Below are 20,814 nucleotides of genomic sequence, written 5' to 3'. Positions count from 1 at the left end.
TCCCAATACCAGGCCCCAGCACCAAGGGCACACTATTACACGCTCTCTCAGATGACCCTGCTTTAGGACCAACACAGCCCAGTCCCTGAGCCACCCAGTGCCACTCACTCAGGTGCATTTGATGTCAGTTGGCAGTGGTCTGGCTCTCCCTCTAGGAGCCCTCTGGCTCTGGCCATCTCGCTGCTGCCCTCTTTTAACACCTGGTAGGCATCATCACCACCTCAGTCTCCCCTTTTCCACCAATGAGAACTGGATGACACACCTAACTCCATGGCCGAAAGAGTAGTCAAAACATTTCCTATAAGGCCCACATGGTTAACACAAACCTAACAATATGGCATCAAACTAGGCTTTTGGCAAAGCAGGTGTCAGGGACAAGCTGGGCCAGGGCAGGGGACATAAGCAGGTACTCTCACACCATTCACTCTCCTTTCTCTTACATTTGGTTTATTTAAAAGGGGTTATCCAGTGCTACAAAAACATGGCCACTTTCCCCCTACTGTTGTCTCCAGTTTGGGTGGAGTTTTGAAACTCATTTCCGTTGAAGTAAATGGAGCTTAATTGCAAACTGCACCTGAACTGGAGAAAACAGTAGGGGGAAAAGTGGCCATGTTTTTGTAGCGCTGGATAACCCCTTTAATAAATATAAAGCACAGGGGTCAGTGTTGGGTCCACTTCTTTTTAATATTTTTATTAATGATCTTGTAGAGGGGCTACAGAGTAGAATCTCCATTTTTGCAGATGATACTAAACTGGGTAAAGTAATCAGTACAGAGGAGGATAATATCATATTACAGAGGGATTTGGAGAAGCTAGAGGCTTGGATGGAGAAATGGCAAATGAAGTTTAATGTGGATAAATGTAAGGTTATGCATTTGGGCCATAGAAATAATAAGTACAGTTATGTGCTAAATAATAAAACACTGGGTGAAACTACTTCCGAAAAGGGGGTATTGGTGGACAGTAAACTCAACTTTAGTGATCAGTGCCAGGCAGCAGCTGCCAAGGCTAATAAAATAATGGGGTGCATCAAAAGAGGTATAGATGCTAAAGATGAGAACATAGTTTTGCCTCTTTATAAATCACTGGTCAGACCACATATGGAATACTGTGTACAGTTTTGGGCACCGGTATATAAGAAGGACATAGGTGAACTGGAGCGGGTGCAGAGGAGGGCAACAAAGGTCATTAAGGGAATGGGTGGGTTACAGTACCAAGACAGGTTATCAAGCTTGGGGTTATTTACGCTAGAAAAAAGACGATCTGATCACAATGTACAAATATATGAATGGACAGTACAGAGATCTTTGTAGTGGTCTTTTTACTCCTAGGTCTGTAACAATGACAAGGGGGCATCCTCTACGTCTAGAGGAAAGAAGATTCCATCATCAGCATCGACGCGGGTTCTTTACTGTACGAGCGGTAAGACTGTGGAACTCTCTGCCACATGAGGTTGTCATGGCCGATTCATTAAATAAGTTCAAGGGAGGCCTTGATACTTTTCTTGAACAATATAATATTACAAGTTATGGGCATTAGATTTCTGGTGATACGTTGTTCCGAGGATTGTTCTGGTTGCCATTGCAGTCGGGGGGGGGGGGGGGAGGGGGGGGAGTTTCTCCATGTGGTGGGGCGGTTTTTTCTGCCCCATGGGGTTTTTCGCCTTCCTGGATCAACACAGTAGGATTCTCCTAGGTTGAACCTGATGGACTCTTGTCTTTTTTCAACCTTATTTACTATGTTACTATGTTACTATGCTATAGCAGTCATGCAGTATGTAATGATTCTTTGTAATATTCTTTTTGGGTTGGATTTGCTGTGGAAAATTCCACAGCCAATTCCATGAACAATCTGCAGAGCAATCCAGAAGACACATGAGGATATTGGTGTGAATGGTGTTTGGTGGATACTTATCTTACCAATCACCTGCCGAGATGAGCGAACCGGGATCCGAACCCGAACGTTCGGCATTTGATTAGCTGGGGCTGCAGAACTTGGATAAAGCTCTAAGGTTGTCTGGAAAACATGGATACAGCCAATGACTATATCCATGTTTTCCACATAGCCTTAGGGCTTTATCCAAGTTCAGCAGCCACCGCTAATCAAATGCCGAACGATCGGGTTCGGATCGACTCGAGCATGCTCGAGGTTCGCTCATCTCTACTGCCGATCCTATACCACAATTGCCTGGTTTACTGCACATCTCTGTTTACCTGGCTTCACCGATGACGTGATTGCTTCTGTATTTGTCTACAGCGGCCATATGTCCATACACCATGTCATCACTGAAGCCTGGTAAATAAAAAATAAAAAAAGTCTGGCATGAGACCAGGGAAGCATCAGCACCGAACGGCAGAGGATTACTAAGCTGACTATACTGCTTTTTGTATTTTGTAAAGTGAATTTAGCATTGGTAACCCGCAGAGAAATACACAACTATATAATTTATTTAGGATTATTCCTTCCCTATTGAATAAAAAGGAGAAACCCCACAAGAAATATGTGACCAATATATGACAAAAATTGAAATGCTGCAGATCTGTACCGCAGCTTCATTTCATTGGAACAAAAATAATCATAGTGCGGATGAGATATGTAAAATCCTGTATTTTACCTGTCCAAATCTGCATTTAATATCCATATGGACATAGCCTGAATGTACAGGAGTCAGGTGAGTGGAGCGCTGAGAATATTTGGGGGCACAAGGAGGGCATTTTGACCCCATTCCCCTTGAGTACGCCCCTGGCAGTATGTGAGCTGATGTAGCTATAAAGCTATTACTAACCCACTGGGTGACTTCGCCTTTAATAAATTCATCAATCCATCCCCTCGCCATCTCATCCATCAGTATTCCCACTATACTGTATATAGTACTCCCTATGGATGGTGGGCCTCAACAACCTACACGGTAAAGATGGATAAGAGACCACCAGCTCCTTTTGTACTAAAAAGCTCTTCTCATAATAACCTCCATTATACTTTCCAGACTAGCACACTGCCAAGGTAGGAAATCTCTGGACCTCTATGAGTCACACAGAGAGGACCCGGTGAAATTTCCGGCCTACGCAGATAAGACTTGGGTGGTTTTAAATATCTAATGTGCCCGATGAGGAGACGTGCCAAGCAATAAATGCTACTGACACAACAAAGAGAATATAAAGTGAGCCTGTGAATGCTGAATTATACTGCATGTCACAGTATTAGAGATGGGGGCAGTGGCGGCCTGCGCACCCCGGCATCCCCCCTCCTGCATGGCGCTGTCATGTTCCAGCAGTGAGATAGATGTTATATGCCCACTTGCAGTTCCACGCACTGAGGGAGCGAGGCAGCCAGGGCTTCCATCACTCAGACAGCTGCCTTAAAAGCCTATTAATATTTTATTACATGGTTTGCTTGCTCTTTATGCTCCCCTGCTCTGCCTGTGACTGACACATTATCATGTACGCTCACTCCCTTAACAGGGGCTGCCCTGGGGAAACTTACAAATTCTAGAATTGATTTGTTTTCTGCTCTAGAACCTGGAATATTTGTGCTTCTTATAGAAATAGTATACGAAATGTAGCTCTGCATTAAAGAGGGCACCTAGAATTGGAAAAACATGGCTTCTTTCCTCCTTAAACAGTGCCACAACTGGACCATGGTTGTGTCTGGTATTGCAGTTTAGTTTGACTGAAGTGAATGGAGCCCGGATGAAATAGCACACACAACCCGTATACTAGTCTGGTGCTGTTTCTGGAAGTAAATGGGTGCTTCTCATTCTAATTCTTCTAGCTGACCCTTATGCCCTGCCCATTTATATAGACTTACACAGCTGGAGACAGATTCAGGGCATGCACACCTACTATATAGCAAACCCTCCGTCCCTACTATATAGCAAACATCCTAGGCTCTGCATGTTTCTATGATGTGCCTACCTTTTCCCATCTATAGCAAGTATAGTAGGGTTGGCAGGTTAGTGAGTTGGGGAGAGGGGTAGGTTGGTTGTGAAAAAGTAGGTAGGTGTTCCATTAGGTGCAGTACCCCCCATTAAGGACGTAGTTCGATTTAGTAGGAAGACAGGTGTCCCAAGTAGGTAACATCCCCATTAAGTAGGTCTTCCCTGAATGGAGTTTTACCCATTAGCAAGATGCCCCAAAGGTGGTTTTCTCTACCAGCAGTAGAGGTAATTTTCCCCATAAGCTAGGCCTCCCAGTTGCTGGTTTCCCCAATTATCCAGGTCCCCTGTGTAGGTATTTACCCATTAGCCAGGTCTCCTGTAATTCTGCCACTAGCTGGGTACCCCTACAGTAGTTTCACCATCTTAACCAGGTGCCGCCTTAGGTAATTTCTTCCATTAGTCGGGTCCCCCTTGTAGGTGTCCCCCCTAGACCCCTCCGCAGCCAGGTTCCCTGTCAAAGATGAATAAAAACAAATGAACACACACATAACCTTCACCAACCTTCAAACACTGATAAATCCAGTCATATACTCACACTATATTGCAGTACGTCATCTGCCAACATGGTCAGATTTCTAGTGTTAGGTATATCTATAAATACTAAAGTACACGGTAATACCCTAGTAACAGGAATATGAAATGCAGTAACGGAGCTCTGTAGGATAAACCCAAGTAATAATCTCACATGGATCCCTCCTTGGATCCTCTAGCGCTTCAGGGAGAGAGGACAGACGCCACATATGGTAACATATGGACGAAGGCGATTTCCATCTCACTGTCTACTAAATATAACTGTTCTGTTTCTGGCTATAAAATAATGCGGCCAAGCTGGAGTACATACAGAACAAGCACATATACAGTATATACTATGTGTATATCCCTATATTTGTGGGCTGTGTAACATCATGTTCAAGGCAGGTAGACAATGCAGGCAGTTAGGTAGAACACACAGTGTAAAGTAGGCAAGGATGCAAAGGGTAGGGAGCAGGGAGGCAAGGAGCGGGGGTAGGAGGGCAAGTTGGGACAGTAGGGGGCAAGTAGGGACAGTAGGGAGGCAAGTAGGGACAGTAGGGAGGCAAGTAGGGACAGTAGGGGGGCAAGTAGGGACAGTAGGGGAGCAAGTAGGGACAGTAGGGGGGCAAGTAGGGACAGTAGGGAGGCAAGTAGGTGTAAACAGGTAGTAGAGGGGCTGAGAGCAAGAAGTAGGAATGTGAGGGCAGGCAGTAAGAAAGCAGGGACACAAGGGCAGACAGTAGGAAGGCAGGGAGGTGATGGACAGGCAGTCAGTGGTCAGTAGTCAGTGATGTGAGGACAGGCAGTAAACGGGAGAAAGGGAGGTAAGGGCAGGCATTACGGGTGAAGGGAGATGAAGGATGGAAGTACAGAGCCAGGGAGGTCAAGGCATGCAGTAGGGAAACAAGGCTGTGAAGGAAGGCAATAAGGAAGCAAGGAGGTGAAGGAAGGCAGTGGAGTGGCAGAGACGTGGAGGACCGGCTGTACTCAGGAGGGAGTTAGGCAGTAGGGAGGAAGGGAGTTGAAGCCAGGCAGTAGGTAGGTAGGCAGGTAGTGGAAGAAAGGCAGCAGAGATTCAGAGAGGTGAGTGGGACGGAAGAGACAGAGAGGGACAGGACAGTTAGATCTACAACTTTAAAATGAGCATTAGGAGTGATGCCTGTGGCACATTTGGCCTGTGGCAAAATTCTAAATTTATTCAAAATTATGCTTTTTGTCTACAGGAAATATTGTCTCTTCTTTTGGGAACAGAAAAGATGCAACAATGAACGATTCCTACATTATCTTCACATCACTTCCCATCTGCTGCATATAAAGAATCAGATCCTTACAGATGAAAAATCATGAAGAATTTCTAACACTTATGAGATAACTAAAGAAAAGGCAGAACATAGGAGCAGAGGCCAGAAAAGGCCAAGTACAAAGCTTTGCTTATTGGACAATGGCTTCTCCCAGAATCCTCTGGAGGCTACAGTAACACTAAAGAGTAATGGAGTGTCTGCATGAATTACAGCACCCCCTACTGGATAGGTCAATGGGGACAGGAATGCTCACTCCTCTTCTCTCAAAAGATGGTGGAGGTGAAGGATTCATCTGGAAATGTCTACCACACCGTACACAGCAAGGCGGAGAACTACCCCAACAGTTTCTGGATCCAGGGAGCCTCCGCAGGACTGTGGATTCTGGGGGTGGGAAGGTTTCAGACGTCTCTTTTTGGAGGTCAACAGATCCCCACATCTGGAGAGGAAAAGACTATTCAGAGACTACATTCGTAGACACTCAGGGGAGCCCAGATATTTGCAAGAAGTTACTGTTCACCCCAGAGAAAGACATTCATACTGTGTCTTGTGATGTGCGGGATGATGACGTGTTGGATATGGAGGTATGTACACAATTCTGCCAATAAATTATGGTGCTTGAAGACTCCATTAGGTTTTCCACCACTGATTTCTGATGACGTGCAGCATGATAATGGAAACCCAATGGGCCCCTTAAAGTCAATGAGGTCTATCTACTGGAAAGCAGATCTGCCATAGCTGTCATTGCTCCATAGCTTCTCAACTTTTTATAAATCTCCATGTACTATTATCATTATCTTTGTTGCCAAGGAAGTAGCTATAAGAGATGTAGAAGTAGAAGTTGCACCCGGGTTATGATAGTTGAGTAACCTAAAGAGCTATCTAGTTTATAAGACATAAGTATCATACATGACATGTTATAGGTGAGACCCCCATTACAGATTTGTTATTGGGGTAAATGATCTTCAATTTCTGCCTCTGTTTGTTTCTATATCAGTTTGTGTGGTAGTGTTGTGCTCAGCATGGCGGTATTGTTTGCATTGTGGTATGGCATTGTGTCTGACAGGCAGCACTTGCACGCTTGGCTGCCCTACAATTGTCAGGTCATTTACAGGCTGATTCCAAGGGAGCCGAGGACAGGACGGAGAAGACACAGACGGGGGGGGGGGGGGGGGGAGGGAGGTGGCCAGGATGCGTTTTCTTCATCTTAACCATCTTTTTACATTTTCACATATTTGGAGGTCGGCGCAGTTTAGTATTTTGCAGAGACACTGCCTATATATGAAGGCTGCAGTGTATCCTCGCGTTTAACGCTTTCCGTGTGATTTATGTCTTGGAGTCGCAGAAATTTAATTATAGGCAAATTTACATATTCTCGGATAATTCCTGCTACAAAGAGAAGCCAGCCAGACAGTATGAAGCACTAATACAGTTCTTCTTTTTCCAAAAAGGAATTTGTGTGTATGAGGCTCCGACCCCATAGGCAGAATATAATATAACACATTCATAAACCAAACATATGTGCAATAGAGGCCCCCAGCTCAGGTTTGCTCCAGTTCATAGTTACAGTAGGTTTAAGAACCATTTTCAGGTAGACTTATGAAGTATGTGTGTGAGATGTAAAAACCCTGCTTACAAAAAGGGCAGTGCCCCAATGCCCACACAGCAAAAGTGATCCCATTGAAGAGGTTGTCTATGGATCACATTTTTTTAAATGTATGGTTTGGGTAGTAAAAAATATATATATTTTTTTTTAAAGTCATACTTACCTACCCTGAACCACACAGCTGCCATTCTGGTGTCTCCAGCCCCCCAATCTTAACCCCTTTTTCCGGGTTCCAGTGATGCGTCATCCCCACAAGAACTGCCAATTTAGCCAGGCTTTGAGGCAGGACACTACTGTGGCTAGTGATTGGCTGATCAGGGCATTTCCTGCAGAACAACACATCACAGAACCAGAAAGAGCAGTGATGAGCAGGAACTGGGGGCTGCAGAGGGCTTGGGGGACATTAGTATCCCTTCTTTATTATTTGTACACTATCTTTAGCCATGAAAAAGGTTTTACCCACAGAAAATCCAGTTATCTCAGGACCCTCAATTACAGCACAATCTTATTGTCCTCATAAACAATTATGGCAGAGTGTCCTAATACACAATGCCAGCAGAATGCCCCCCCCCCCCATAAACAATGACAACAGAATACCCCCATAAACAATGAAAACAGAGTAGCACCATGAATAATGGAAACACTGCCCTATAAATAAAGCCAGCAGAGTGCTCCAGTAAACAATAAAAACAGAGTGCAAATAGAGTGTGCTCTACAAATAGTGGTATCGCTGTCCCTAAGCTAGTGGGTGAAGCCTTCCTTCTACGATGACTCCCATCGGCTGCAGACACACACACACAAAAGAATCCTGCTCTTCTTTATATGTGTAGCACACACTCAAGAGCAGCAGTGCAGAGGACATTATAGAGCAGTACTCAGCAGTAAGATATGAATTAGGTGCCAATAACAGATGAGCACCTGCTCACATGCTCCTCCTCTCTGCCTTTCATATATGACTTTGACACAAAGAAGAAATGTTTCATGCATAACTAATAGCACTGTGTTGGGGGCTGAATTATAATACAGCAGTATAGATGGCATGGGCGTGGGAAAAGGGGGTTACTCCTGTGTGGTGTCTGCAAGGTGCAGTGTGAACTGAAAGAAGACAAACAGCAGAAGAGAGTCATGAGGATCATGGGAGGGTTACACCGCCAAAGTGGGGCTCTTGAAGTAAGCAGGCAGTAAACAGCTGATAATGAAGATGACTTTGATAGGGAGGTAAGTTTACATTCAAGAGGCAGCACTGTGTAAATAGTAAGAACACTAGTGTTTTCACAAGGGACAGCTTCCCAGAATTTTATGGGTGGTATGAGATGAGAAGGAAGCCTTGATTTACCTGTAGTGTTTGAGAAGGAAGCCTTGATTTACCTGTAGTGTTTCGCACTACAGGGAACCTATATCAGCTCAGGATCTATCTAGTCTCTGGGGTTCTCAGTTTTTTTTACAAAAAGAAGTCCAGCTTGTACTCTCCTTGTAGACTCATGTCTATACACTGATATAATTTTCTTGTCCTTGTTTATTATGTTCTTGACTCCAGCTCTCATGCGGGTCTATTTATGGATGTTTTGTCGCAGGTAATTTTGGGTGAATTATTCCAGGGTGCCTGGTTTGCCTGGGATCCCTTAATAGAGTAAAACGTTATATAGATAGGAGCCTTGACTGGTAATTTGTATTTGAGTCCAGAATAATAGCGCCTTCTTCTAAATTGTAAGGTATAGTGAGAATCTGCCCAGGTGGACAGGCAATTGTTTGAGGTTGTCCGATGGACTTGACCAGTCTGGGTACATGGACGGTCATACAGGAGAATTCAGGAAATCTTTACAGTTTAACATTTTTGCAAGTATTTATTATTGAAGCTGAAAGACAGAACAGAAGCAAACATGTTCTAAGTACATAACAAGGTATTCAAATTACTGTTTCATGTACATTTAAAGGGGTTGTCAACATTTATAATCTTGATGGCCTGAATTCACAGTTGTAGGGAAATATTTTCCAGGGAAATACAAGGACAGTAATCCAAGAATGCTACAAGACAATGGCCCAAAGCCCACAAGACAAGACAATGACCCAACACATGTAAATCAGCTAAAGGATGGTTGAAAAAGAAAGAATGGTCCAAAATCTGCAGATTATTACATTCAATGGTTTACCTACAATATTACCCCCTGCACTGTGGATTTTTTCTTATTGTGCTCAACATGAGACATGAACCATACAACTATCTGGTTGTTATTAGTACAGTTACATGGTTTTAGGTATTATTGCAAATTAGATCACAATGAGACCACCGTTTATTAGGACTCAATTCTAAAGGGCTCAATACTTTTATTGCAACAAATCCCTGCTGCCTATTACTTTTCATTGGAGGCAATCATAGGAGTTTGCAGGCAATCATAGGAGTTTGCATTGCTGGAATAACAGTGGCCCCCAGGATCCTTCTGGATCCATGTCTACATTGGCTACCACACTTTTCCGTGCTGAGTCCACCTGTAGACACTTGAGGCATATCCTGCGCCTGTCTCCCTTTCCCATACTGAATAAACATGAGCACTTCACCATGCTGAGTATGCATGTATATGTGATCAGGGGAATTATGTGTATGAGTAACTAATGACTGGTTGATTAAAGGCAAATGACCATAAGTTCCATAATAAGTAACAATAATTGCCACTTTCAGTCTCCATTTACTGTAGGGAGAACAGCTCTAGAGCACAAACTGCTGCTCTTCCAAAATACAATGCGGAGAGTCAACATTCATGGGCGTATTACATTGCTGCAGGGATGTGGTTTTCTCATCAAATTCAAAGGAGGACTGTAATATATCAAGCAAACAAGTCCCTGGGTTATTGACATGTTATGCCGGCCTATCACATTATCACACACGGCAGGGCCTCGCCTGTTTCAAAGTGAATTTCGTAGTATGTTTCTTAATAAATGGGCCGCTTTTAACTTTGTTAGAGTAAATTCAATATCTTAAAAGATGTGCTGAGGAGTTATGTACACAGCTTGCCTCGGGCTTCGGGATTGATCATCCACTGCTGTATACTAGGTAGCTGAGATTATTAACAACCTATATTCAGAGTTTATGAAGTTCTTGACAAATGTAATAAAATAATTGACACTGTGCCCAAAGGGGTATTCCCATCTGAGCTTGTTATCCCCCATACATAGGATAGAGGATAACATGCCTCCACTCCATTCATTCTCTGTGGGGCCACCGAAAACTATTGGGTACTGAACTCAGAAGCATTTGGTGGCCCCATAGAGAATGTAGAACTTCATTTATTGCGGGGCGATTACATCCCTGTTTTTGGGATCAGTGGGAGTCCTGGCAGTTCGGACCCCCGGATGGAATCCCAGATCATATACTATAGGGGAGATTTATCCAACATGGTGTAAAGTGAAACTGGCTCAGTTGCCCCTAGCAACCAATCAGATTCCACCTTTCATTTTCCAAAGAGTCTGTGAGGAATGAAAGGTGGAATCTGATTGGTTGCTAGGGGCCACTGAGTCAGTTTCACTTTACACCATGTTTGATAAATATCTCCCTATGTGTATACGCTCTGGCCAGGATTCCATTAATTGTCATACAACATATGTTTTGTATAAATCACGGGCGTTGTTGCAAATTGCAACAACGTCCGTGATTTATGCAAAACATGCGTTGTGTGAACATAGCCATATACTGTATTATTATTATTAGTCCTGTTTAATTGTCAGCCAAACATTTATTCGTCTATACGTTATCTCTCCTATGCTCCTGATACACATGTGTATATCCTGTGCATATCCTATCATCACATATTCTATAAGAGGAGGGGGGGGGGGTAGTGGCTGTAGCCAGACAGCTATGGTGGCTTATTGCTCCCACAACAATGGAGTTGGAAGGGTAAAATCCTACATGCCCAACTTTTCTCTTCACCAATATCATATGTTGGGGGAGAATCGTAAGGCCACCATACACCTTATGGGGCACTAATACACTAGAGCAGTGCTTCTCAATTCCAGTCCTTAGGCCTCACCAACAGGTCATGTTTTGAGCATATCCCATGCAAAGGACACCTGTGCTAATACCTGATGCACTGAGTATAATTATATCACCTGTGAAATACTAAGGAAATCCTCAAAACATAACCTGTTGGTGAGGCCTGAGGACCGTAATTGAGAAGCACTGCACAAGCGTTATGCAGACAGCCCTACCCGCACAGTTATCTAGCCCTGTAATAAGCTTCATAACCGAGTGACAATCCAGCAAAATGGCACTCATTTACCGCACGTCGAATAAGACCATTAGACTGTCAGAGGACATGCCAACGGTGGTTGGATCCCTTAAATCAGACTTCTCTTATTCACAAGATGTTTTTTGTTGGATGTGAACCAAGTGATTTACTTACCATTGGAACTAAGCTTGTCCCCCTATGAGGGCAGCAAAACCCTTTGTGACAACCTATGGCCACATGAACAGTCACACCCACCAAACCACGTGCCACCTAGAGATGGTTTCCTGGTACATTATAGAGTGTTCTTAGTCAGCAGTAAGCAACCAATAGATGGTCTATTCAGCCACTCCTACAGTATATCAGACCATAGAGATGCAGCTGAGCTATGAGGTGCTGTATGGTGCAAGAGCCATAGAAACAGTATAAAGAATCCAAGATCTAATACTAGATTACCATCTTGTTGATCCTCCAAACAAACAATATTAAATTATAGCGGCTGATGTCAAATCACTGCCAGGCTAGCCGTACATTTCATACCTTATCGGGCATCAGATGCCAGAATAAAACCCGTGACATGGTATTTTAATTCAACCACTTACTCAGGAATGAAACTAATGAAATGAATCAATCATTCAATTTACGGTGAGAGGGCTGCAGTTAGCTGCCGCAGCTGTCGTGTATTGTAGTGTATAGATGCCGCCACAGGAGGGGAAAGCCTCGGCTGTTTTTAAAGCTGTACAATGCCAGCCGGGGACAAGCAAACCATAGAGGTGGTCTCGTGTTCTGTACATGGCGCGTGGTATATTAACAATAGACGAGACGAAGGATCACAACGTCACGGCATTCTCCCAAGAAAGATGAGAGAAAGTCACTGATGCCGGGTCCTCCGTCTCCAATATGGGGGAATTTGTTGGTTTATTGCCCTAGACCTCCAGGGATTTAACCATTAACCCTTTCACTACTGTAAACCACCAGAAGTCCAATTCTTATTTCTGTACGTGATTAAAATCGACCGCACACATTACGAGGCATGCATCACTCTGTCACGCTGAGTGTTGACCAATTTTACATTTTTTTACAGTAACTTCTAACATGGACCACCATAGATATCACCAATAACCTTTTCACTACCCTAGATCAGTGGTTTCCAACCTGCGGTAAACGTGCCACAGTAGGTACAGTACATGCTTGAGGGGGTACATACTGTGTTAAAAAAACAAACACTTAATTGCTTTCATCACTGGAACATTGCCAGCATTCAGCAATACCCCAAAGTGCCAATCCACAGAGCTGCTACTGCCAAGGCCACCGTCCACCTTCCCTATCAGCATTGCCAGCCTCTGCCTACACACACCGAGCCTGTCCTCCTCCAGCACCTTTAACCAGCAATCTGTATGGAGTCCTGAGTTTCCAGGCTACAAGGGGTATGACTGGCTACAGTGGGCTTAGCTAGCTACAGGGGACATACCTAGCTACAGGGGGGCATGGGCTGGCTACGGGCTCAATTGGCTACATGACACACACCCGGCTACAGGGTACATATCTGGCGACAGAGAGCATGTCTGGCAACAATCAGCATACCTGGCTACAGGGGCCATACCTGACTATAGAGGGCATACCTGGTTATAGGGGCTATACCTGGCTACATGGGGCATATCTAGCTACTGAGAGCATTGTGTCCGGTTGCAGGGAGGCATTGTCTGGTTACAGGACAGCATATCTGGCTACAGAAAATATATATATCTGGCCATAGGATGCATTATTACTGAGGAGGTGGGAATTATTACTGGCTATAGGTGGCTTTATTACTGGAACATACAGGGCAGTCCCATTCTTACAGGAGAATATGATGTGGAAAGGCACCACTGACAGAGTGGTCTTATTTAGCCAATGTTTATTATATTTAGCCAACTGATCGCTTCCTTGGTTGGAACATCTTATCACTTGGGGGTACTTGGCTTGAAGAGGTTGAGAAATACTGTTATAGACCACCACCGTTATTAACCAGAGTTATTCATCTCTTGACCACCCTAGACTACCAGAGATGTCTCTGATAACTCCAAAAGAGAAACAGATTGCTGATCTCAGGGAGACCAGCCAAACAATAACGCTGCCGGCTGCTAGTGAAAGCGCTCAATGCAGTGAAATCCTAGGTGCATTGTCCCTGGGAAACATAAATATGCAAAACAAGAGCCCACAAAGCCTCATTGAAGAGTCTCAAAACACATGACTAGCCAGAATATCCCTCCGCTAGGTGTTGCTCCCACCTAGCCAGAATCCTGCTCCACACTGATGAGGGGCAACACCCCGAAACAGATGTATGTGAATGGATACCTGGCTTTGGTTTTTCCCTTGTCATTACATTGACTCATAGGGCCACTTACTATGGTGGTTTTGGTGGTTTCCGTACAGGAGCCACCCCTTGGCTGGGTTCTTCACGGAGGGATATCTGGCTAGTCCTGTGTTTCAAGACTCTTCAATGAGGCTCCATGGGCTCTTCTGTTGCATACTCCGTTAACTCCAGGGGAGGGACCATTAATCTATTCACTACCACTAGCAATATCTCCAGTAACCCATTCACTACACGAGACGACTAGGGTTGTTTTTGTAAACACTTTACCCCTAGGGGGAAACACTATTCTTGGCACACAAAATAATAGTGTTAAAATGGATGACTGATGACCTGCCAACTTTACTGATGTTTAGTGATCGTACCTTTTGAAAAAGTGGTAAACCAAAATAGGGGTTGCCGCCCAAAAAATATGGGGTATCTGGAATGACTCCCCCCACACAGTAAATTGCGCTGTCCCCTTAAAGGAATAGCTGCAAAGCAGACAGAGGTTCATGGACTAGAGCTCATGGGGTAGGCTGAAGCATCTGAAGGTACCTGGTCCTCAACTGCTTGGGGAGTCCGGTGGCACAGTCCTTTTTTCAAAGTGCTCAGCCCCGTGATGTTCTTGTGCACTGGCCCAGCTCTAAGCACTGAAGGCTGGCCCGGCGCCCCCAGTATAGCGATATATCACCTCTCTTTGGTGACGCGGCCCTGTTGATTCTGAGAGGAGGGGATATCGTCACATTGGGGGGGGGGGCCACCTCCAGTGCATAGAGCCGAGCCTGTGCACAGGAACAAAACTTCGACAAGCCAGTAAGCAGGCAGTGTTTGGAAAAATGGTTCGCGTCACTGGGATCCCCGTGCTGGCGCCGACCAGGTAATTTTAAAAAGAAAATTTAGATGCAATGGGACTCGTCTGGATGTCCCACTCAGTGAATCAGTGGCTTCGGCGGGGCAGCACGCTGATTGGCTGAGCGGGACAAGCAGACACCGGGAACCCCCGAAGCAAGCCGGAGCGCGGAGCAGGTAAATGTATGCTCCGGACGGTGGGGGGTTAACTTACATACATGCAGCGGGATGTCAATCCTGCTGCGAGTATGTATTCTCATTGGGATGAACATGTACTGGATCCGCAGTAAATTTCGCTGTGAATCTGCAGCATGAAATCCGCTGCGGATTCGGTGTGTGAAGGCACCCTTAAAAAAAACGCTTCATCCCCTTAGCCCAACAGAGTTATCTCTAATAGGGTATATGTGGGTAATTTCTGCTTTAAATTCAGAGTGGATTCCGCTTGGAATGAAATTCCCTGAAAAAAATTGACATCTCAGTTCTTGATGTATTTCTGCTGCAAATCTCCAAGTTCCATGGCGAGTAAGCGCCCTTCCTGGCTCAGCTCTGCTTCATTTCAGCCTGGAGCAGAAAGAGGATTTCAAAGCAGATTTTCAGCAAGTAAAATTTTCCTTGTCATTTCCTTCTGTGTGTGCACAAGGCCATAATACCGTATATGATTTTACACTGCGGATTATATTGTTGCAGATTTTTATGCTGCGTTCAGCTATTTTATTTGTGTTGACTTACACAGCATAAAATCTGCAGAAGAAACAGTATATGTGAACATACCTCTAACAACTCCTTTAACACTCTCCATTGAAATTAAAGGGGTACTTCAGCAAAAAAAAAAATCAGATTAACTGGTGTCAGAAAGATTTGTAATTTATTTCTATTTAAAAGTCTCCAGCCTTCCAGTACTTATCAGTTGCTGTATGTCCTGCAGGAAATGGTGGATTCTTTCAGTGCTCTCTGCTGCCACCTCTGTCCATGTCAGGAACTGCCCAGAGCAGTTGCAAATCCCCATAGAAAACCTCTCCTTCTCTCCAGACTGGAAAGAATACACCACCTTCTGCATGACATACAGCAGCTGATAAGTACTGGAAGACTAGAGATTTTTAAATAGAAGTAAACTACAAATCTCTGGCACTTTCTGGTGCCAGTTTGAAAGCAAAAAAAAATCTTTGGAGTACCCCTTTAACCCTAAAACCTCTCAGTATCATGCAGTTGTATTATTTGGGCATTGACTGGCAGTACAGCAGATTTTATAGGGAATTGTTTCCATAGATTGCCTTGTAGACTGGAGGAAGCTAGACGATTTGCAATTGAAATGAAAGGTATTAAGAAATTAAGGTCATTTATACACTAGTACAATCAATATATTTGGGTAAAATTGTGCAAATTAGTAAATTCCATAGAACTTTTGTTTATTTTTGTCTCTTTTACATTTTTTTCCTCATTTTTGAACATCAACCACAGAATAAGAATTGTCCTATTTTTCCCATAATGTTTATTACCTGCATTAGTGCATCCACCATGCGTGTATGTGAGTATTGCTGAGTGTCACCTCTGTCTTCACAGAACGATTCATCCAGTGACAGTGACACAGATAGTGAGAGTCACTTCTCGCTGCTCCTGCCCCAAGATTACCTGGGACTGGCTGTATTCTCCATGCTGTGCTGTTTCTGGCCCCTAGGTATTGCTGCTTTCTTCCTGTCACAAAAGGTGAGAACTAATGACATTGCTTTCCAGCGCTGTCTGCTCCGGAGGATATAGAGTAAAAGAAAGACAGAAAAAAAGTTGAAGGTGAAGAAAAGAATGGCTCACTGGTTTCCTAAGCTTGTGCAGAACTGGTATGGTGGCACAACCAAATCTTTTTCTTTCAAATCAACTGGTTTCAGAAAGTTATATATATTTGTAATTTACTTCTATTTAAAAATCTTGTCTTCCCATACTTATCAGCTGCTGTATGTCCTGCCAGAAATGTTTTCTTTTCAGTCTGACACAGTGCTCTCTGCTGCCACCTCTGTCCATGTCAGGAACTGCCCAGAGCAATAGGAAATCCCCATAGAAAACCTCTCCTGCTCTGGACAGTTCCTGTCTTGGACAGAGGTGGCAGCAGAGAGCACTGTGTCAGACTGGAAAGAAAACAACATTTTCTGCAGGACATTTAGCAGCTGATAAGTACTGGAAGACTTGAGATTTTTAAATAGAAGTAAATTGAAAATCTATAAAACTTTCTGACACCAGTTGATTTGAAAGAAAAAGATTTTAGCTGGAGTTCCCCTTTGATGTTTGGTAACACTTCAGTATTTAAATAAAAGGGAGTCCCCATGTATATATAATAGTTTTTTTCAATAATGAAATGAAAGAGGCGTTCAACTCCTTTACAAGATGCAGACTGTGCAAATCAGTAGTAGCACAGCAGCAGCACAACAGCTTCTAAATGTATGGTTTTTATACTTTTAGCCCTTACAAGGGCTTTTGGGGTCCCTCCCTACCTAATTTTACCTAAAACCTTACTCTCCCTGCTTTACAGACTGTCCCTCTCTAGCTCCAACCACCAAGTGACACGAATCTGAAATCACTATTCTTATATTTAGGAGGTGACATAGTTTAGCCAGTCAATCACAGTTACAGTCACATTCCTGCCTATTTCTAGTGCCTGTCCCTCCCCCCTGCATGTTTATTTGCTGGGGAAAAAAACGCAAATCGGCACTTTCCGCCGAGTACGCCAGGGGGCGGAAAGTGGGCGGAACGGAGGGCGCAGACTCAGAGTCCGCGCGATTTATCATCCGTTCCGCCCAAATGTACGCCGAAAACCTAGTCCAGTCCTCAGCTGGCGTAGGTTTTCGGCGGTGCGCAACGGCGCGCACGGGATTTATGTAGAGGTAGTCCGCCTCTACATAAATCTCCGTAGCGCCGGAGCTGCGGGGGCATTTTTACGTCCGGCGTAAAAAACGCCGGACTTAATAAATGCCTCCCATAATGTTGAAATTGAGTGTATGGCCGTCATTTAATGGCAAATATTTGCTGTTATTTTAAAACAACGGCTGTTATATTGAAATAATGGCCGTTATTTACTGTTATATGGCGGCCATCCACTCAATTTCAACATTGTGTGGACAGAGCCTTTCTGTGTTTTCAATCCACTCCTGGTTTTGGTTGCAATATGAGGACCACAATACTGACTGAAATATACGTAGTGTGAACGCAGCCTAAAGGGGTTTTCCAGTTAAAACTTACATGTCCCCTTGCCAGAGGATAGGGGAAAAGTAAGACATCACAAGGGGTCCACCCTCTGTGCCCCCTGTGATCCCTAGATCGGCACCTGGCTACCTCAGCCAGGGGCCATTCTGTAGATCATGGGGGGGGGGGGGTCAAAATAGGAAATAGGACAATTAGCTTACACCTAAAACATAAGCTTTATTCTTTATGCATCTACAATGCCTCCATTGGTCCATTGGGGCCTTTTTTATATGCATGAAGAATAAAGGGTAGGCAGTCAACTCATTTTCTGATTTCCGGACTACAGCCGGCTGGTTGTGATGCTTCTCTGTCAAGGCCGAAGGCTGCATTTAAAATGTTCCTTCCACCTAGTAACTCAATTCATCCTGCACGCTCTGTACCAGGAGGTGGATGACTACATGTATTATGAATGTTACCCGCTCTACAGCCTGGGGGGATTCTGGGAGGCTATTTACATCGAAGTATGAAAATATAATGAGTGAAAATGGCCCTTAAAGCATAAGTTGATTTTAAGCCTTATTCTACAGGATACAACTAGACGTCATCTACAGTCATTGTTAAATTTTGCTGTAATTTACTCGGCCTGTTCTGTGCTGAATATGAGCTACATCATTTGTTGGGCTGACCATAGATAGTTGTTGGGCTGACCATCAATAGTTGTTGGGCTGACTATAGATAGTTGTTGGGCTGACCATAGATAGTTGTTGGGCTGACCATAGATAGTTGTTGTGCTGACCATAGATAGTTGTTGGGCTGACCATAGATAGTTGTTGGGCTGACCATCAATAGTTGTTGGGCTGACTATAGATAGTTGTTGGGCTGACCATAGATAGTTGTTGTGCTGATCATAGATAGTTGTTGTGCTAACCATAGATAGTTGTTGTGCCGACCATAGATAGTTGTCTGGCTGACCATAGATAGTTGTCTGGCTGACCATAGATAGTTGTTGTGCTGACCATAGATAGTTGTTGTGCTAACCATAGATAGTTGTTGTGCTGACCATAAATAGTTGTTGTGCTGACCATAGATAGTTGTCTGGCTGACCATAGATAGTTGTCTGGCTGACCATAGATAGTTGTCTGGCTGACCATAGATAGTTGTTGGGCTGACCCTAGACATCAGATAGTTGTTCACCCAACTTGACTCTTTTATAAGCATACCTGTGAATCTTTACAATTATTACTCTCTGCTAATAGAGATTTGTCTTCCTTTACAGACCAACAAGGCCTCGGCTCAAGGTGACTACCATGGGGCAAGTGTGGCTTCCAGACAAACTTTTCTACTGGCTGTTCTGTCCATCTTCCTTGGCATTTGCACTTATGTGGGTGCGGTGGTGGCCCTTATTGCATATCTGTCCAACAGAGCACCAACCTAGGAGATTAAAGATTATCCCTGCCCCATATAGGCCCGAGGTGTACCTTACCTAGGAATGGACCAGATATCTGCCCGTACTGGTAGAAGTGGATACCCATTGGGACTTGTACACAGATTCTTCCATGGACGCACTTTAGTCATTCACAGCCCGGCCAGATCATCCTTTGCGTTATATATATCTCTTGTACTTCTTATCCTGTCCTGTACGGGATCGCTTCATTCATGAGACCTGATGGTCTGGACATTGGCCCCCAATGGATGGACTCTACATAACATTTCGTACTTTTGCAATGATTATACGTTGGACAATTATTAATGACATGGCTGCCTGGCAATTTATTTGGTATTTCACTAAATCGAATGTGTACAGAAAAAAATGTTATTAAATTCATATCTTCCAGGAAACAGTGACTTCTTTATTTCTGCTGTGTAGCACCACACTTGTTCATAGGTTGTAGCTGGTATTGCAGTTCAGGTCTTTTCACTCATACAGATATGAACTGCAATGCTTGACACAGCTCACATACAAGGGTGCCACTGTTTTTCTGGAAAAAAAAGACTTTTCTTCTAATCCCAGACAACCCCTATCTATCACTGTAAAGAAATATAACCCTGTTGCTGCAACATTCAGTAAAGATATCCAGAAAGGCTATATGCCTTGTCTCAGTGAGTACTGGACCATGGAAAGGGCATACGATTCTCTTGTACTGACTGAAACACAACATTTTACAGTATATTGAACAATTTTTTTAGACGTGGCCTATTCCTCCATTATTACTACGGGATAATGACTGTGCCTGGCTTGACTGTCTGACATCTTGTTATACATGGTAGATTTAAAGGGGTTTTCTGGTTACAACATATTGATGGCCTACCTTCAGGGTAGGTCATCAATATCTGATCAGTAGCACCCCTTGCCCGAGCTGTGCTCTAGCCTATTCACAGTGATTGGAGCCATTAAATTGATAGGATAGGCCATCAAAATATTGCTATATCAGGGATCAGGTAAAACAATCAATCAGTCAATCAAATATATACATTGGACGGACACGACAGGAACATGTGTATATTAATCCATGGCAAAATGAACTTGAGCAATCAATGCCAGGTGGCTGACGCAAAGGCAAATTAAAGCAAAGGATGTATGGGTGCACATGACCATAACGTAATTTTACCATACATTATATCATTAGTCGGACCTGTATATGGCCAGACATGTAGGTGACCCTTCTATTTATTGAATTCAAATGTTTCAGCCGTATTCATTGCCAATATACAGCTATGCTATCTGCTCACACACATTGGTAGTAGTATGAATTGTTCTGAAGATCTTAGTGACTATAACCATGGGGCAGTCATGACTGAGCAGCTACATACAAGCATAATATCACCATGTATTACCAAGCTTTGGCTGGAGTGGTACAAAAAAGTGGACCCCAAAGAAGGGAAACACCCGG

The 20,814-nt window shown here is 43.9% G+C and overlaps 1 protein-coding gene across 1 annotated transcript in view; it reads left to right on the top strand.

Moving 5' to 3' along the window:
* The window catches only part of TMEM91 (transmembrane protein 91), a 54,329-nt gene extending 34,577 nt beyond the window's left edge, over window positions 1–19,752 (top strand). The window contains exons 2-4 of the mRNA XM_069986717.1: window positions 5,674–6,332; window positions 16,316–16,459; window positions 19,200–19,752. Coding sequence (XP_069842818.1) covers window positions 5,940–6,332; window positions 16,316–16,459; window positions 19,200–19,358 — 696 coding nt within the window. The 5' untranslated portion in view covers window positions 5,674–5,939 and the 3' untranslated portion in view covers window positions 19,359–19,752. The remainder of the gene's footprint in view (window positions 1–5,673; window positions 6,333–16,315; window positions 16,460–19,199) is intronic.
* The last annotated feature ends 1,062 nt before the right edge of the window (window positions 19,753–20,814 follow it).

Source organism: Dendropsophus ebraccatus, chromosome 10 (genome assembly GCF_027789765.1).
Source record: "Dendropsophus ebraccatus isolate aDenEbr1 chromosome 10, aDenEbr1.pat, whole genome shotgun sequence".
NCBI lineage: Eukaryota > Metazoa > Chordata > Amphibia > Anura > Hylidae > Dendropsophus > Dendropsophus ebraccatus.
The sequence above is the reverse complement of the archived record's forward strand: the minus strand, read 5'-3'. Positions and strand labels throughout refer to the sequence as shown.